The sequence below is a fragment of the Etheostoma spectabile genome, chromosome 8 (assembly GCF_008692095.1).
Source record: "Etheostoma spectabile isolate EspeVRDwgs_2016 chromosome 8, UIUC_Espe_1.0, whole genome shotgun sequence".
Taxonomy (NCBI): domain Eukaryota; kingdom Metazoa; phylum Chordata; class Actinopteri; order Perciformes; family Percidae; genus Etheostoma; species Etheostoma spectabile.
The window spans coordinates 20,561,945-20,564,884 of record NC_045740.1 but is presented as its reverse complement, the minus strand read 5'-3'; the positions used below and the strand labels follow the sequence as shown (position 1 = coordinate 20,564,884).

Sequence of the window (2,940 nt, the reverse complement as noted above, 5' to 3'; positions counted from 1 at the left end):
ACACACACACACACACACACACACACACACCACACCACACACACACACAAACATGTCAGCTGAAGAACCAAACCACTAGGTATAGTATAAATAGATTCATCTTTATTTATAAAACTTGTTTTACACAAAATATATCTGTTAAAAATCGGATATTTACATTTTAGTCTATGGGAACGGAGAACAAGTGCATACATTGATAAAGGTCTCCTTACCACTTATTTAGAAAAAAAAAAAACTACAATCTGTCACAGGTAGTAGCCTTGATATTGCTGTCCAGTCACACAACTCATACATGCAAACTCGCCGCCTTACTGACAGCTGGCTCTCACAACACTGTCAGGAAAAGTGACAGTGGTTGTTCAAGAACATTGTTTGTTTGACTCAATGTACAAAAATATGTCTTCATTTTAAAACAATTCGTTGTATGGTGCAATTGTGTTATGAAATGGGGAGGAAACAATGTACATTTCACGAAAAAAAGTCTGTTGACGCATCATCTTTGTCATGTCTGTCAACGGACGTGGCAGCTGAGGAAGGCAGTCCTGCTCATCATTAAAAGTCCTGTGGAACTGCAGCGCCGTCCCTGCAGAGCCTGCTGTGTCACGTATTAATTGCACTTATTCAAACATAACATCAACAGTTGTTCACGTCCACGCGTCAACATGACAATGAGTCCAACTCCTTCCTTGTTCTGGGGACTTCTTGACAAGTCTCTCTCTCTCTCTCTCTCTCTCTCTCTCTCTCTTGCTTTGCTCATGCAGAAGCAGTCCGGGTGAGGGAGGGAGGCAACAGATCACTTCCAAGCACGGAGGGCGAGACTGATGCCTTTTACCAAAGTCTTTGTCAGCCGCATTTACGCACAGACGCTGCTGTGTGGTTGGGATGCTGTCAGTCTCAGTACCTGTCGAACCAGGTCGTAAAGTCCAACAGCTCCTGTTCCTCGGAGCTCAGAGGCTCATAACTGCCTTCGTCTGATGAGTAGGTGGAGTGAGGCGACTCCGGGTCGGCCGAGTAGCTGTTGGAGATTGTCGGGGACGGCAACCCGCACTGGAAAGCGGCCGACACGGCGTCATGTTCGTCCAGAAGTTGCTGTAAAGCCCTGATGTACTCCACCGCAGACCTCAGGGTCTCCACTTTGCTCATCTTCTTGTTGGCGGCGCCGTTGGGCACATGCTGACGCAGCGTCTGGAAGCCCATGTTGACTTGTTTGACCCGGTTCCTCTCTCGTTCGTTCCGCCGGGCCACGGCCACGGGCTGCTGCTGAGGGATGGAGTAGCCGAGGCCGTTGAAGCTCAGACGCCGCTTGCAGCGCAGGAGCTCCGGCGAGCTGGAGCGCTGTCTCTTCAGCACCTTGGTTTTACTTTGGAAGCCGGCAGCGTTGGTGTTGGGGTGCGCAGCGGGGACAGCGCAGTCCTGGGCCGGGGCGTGCAGGCTGAGGCTGGCGTGTCTTTCAGTAAGTCCAAAGGTGAATGCAGTATGCGTGGTAGTGATTGTTGTAGTTTCCATCTCGCTGACAGTTCTTCTGAAGAGGTGGATGAGGTTGGCAGTGTACAGCTCTCGTGTCCTTCGCGTGGGGACCGTGTGGCTAACTCTAGTCCAAGTCTCTCTTGACTGCTTACTCCACGAGCCGATCTGACCCAAACTTTGGCAGCACTCCTCTTTTTCAACACGCGCCCCAACACCCACCCCACCCACCCTTTTTTGGAGACGCACGCTTCGTCGCGAGGCCCCGCCCCCGCTGTGTGATTCTTCCGCACGCCGACTCCCCCGGGCCAGGCGCGTGGCTCCGGGAGCTCAATAAACAATCCCGAGCTTTCACTGCGCCGGGAGCACGCGCTGGGCTCATTTACATTCCAATGTCTCTAACTTGAAGGCCCATTGGTCGATTCAAACGGCCTGCAACCGTGCGAAAAGAAAGAATGGCGAGAAGAAAAAAAAAAAGACAGAGACAGACGAAAAAAAGAACCGAGAGAGAGGGAAAAAAAGTGAATGGTTTGGTTCTTTGAAATGCCTTTTGAATTTGACAATGTACCCCTGGCAAGTCTTCAAATTATCAGTCCCCCCCACCCCCCGGCCATCTTTCTCCTCCAGCTCTTTACAATCACAAATACCAAGGACGCTCTCTCCTGTATCCAGGCTACAGCTTTACAGAGCTAAATCAAATGCAAGCGTGTCTCTGAGCACAATAATTGGCAATTACAAAGCTCGCGTAAGGACGCGATCAATGTAAAAGTAAACACCATGTTTATGACATGGAGGCGTCCGAAAGAGCATATTACAGTTACCTCAACTCCGTGATTCGCAGGTCCAGTTTGTCACTCGCTTTATCACTTCTTGAACTCCTATCTAAATGCAGACCGTTTCTTTAGTGATATATTTGTACACTTTTTACGCGCATGGGGACCACATAGTTTGGTTAAAGTCAACCAAACTCAAAGTGCAAATGCGCGAATGCGCCATTTCAGCACCACATCTGACTGGACAGTTGAAGGCAACAGCATCCTCCTCTTGTTGCGCCATCCCTGCCGACCTGAGTCGGGTCGTCCTTTGTTTTCACCAGATTTAGTTGTATTCGGTATTGTGAGAAGGCATTCGAAATACGTTTCGTTTGTGGAAAGTCTCAACCAGCACATATTGTCAGTGAGGCAGTCTGTGTGGAAGAGTAAAGACAGTTAATCATCGAATAAAAAATGGGACACGTGCGGCCTCTGGCGGCAGAAAATGGCAGCTGCAATTGAACCGTGTCTAATTCAGGGAGAGAAGCATTCCCTGCCAACTGGTGGTTAAAGAGCTCTTCCTCTGGGCTGAACCATGCCCTGCCCACATGGGTTATTATAAGACACCACGAATTCATGACCTGAACTCCAAGAATAAAGAAAAAACTAGATAAAATTAAACAAGATTTATAGATCATTGACAAAAATGTACACAATCAGAGTA

At 48.7% G+C, this 2,940-nt stretch overlaps 1 protein-coding gene across 1 annotated transcript; it reads right to left on the bottom strand.

Annotated features, from left to right (window-relative positions):
- Window positions 1-436: 436 nt before the first annotated feature.
- Window positions 437-1,667, bottom strand: ascl1b (achaete-scute family bHLH transcription factor 1b). The gene has a single exon (XM_032524404.1). It carries the CDS (start codon window positions 1,504-1,506, stop codon window positions 895-897), a length of 612 nt encoding a protein of 203 aa, XP_032380295.1. The 5' UTR covers window positions 1,507-1,667; the 3' UTR covers window positions 437-894.
- Window positions 1,668-2,940: the final 1,273 nt, after the last annotated feature.

Coding starts and splice junctions, on each gene's coding strand:
- ascl1b (XM_032524404.1), bottom strand. CDS start 1,506: ATGGAAACTACAACAATCACTACCACGCATACTGCATTCACCTTTGGA.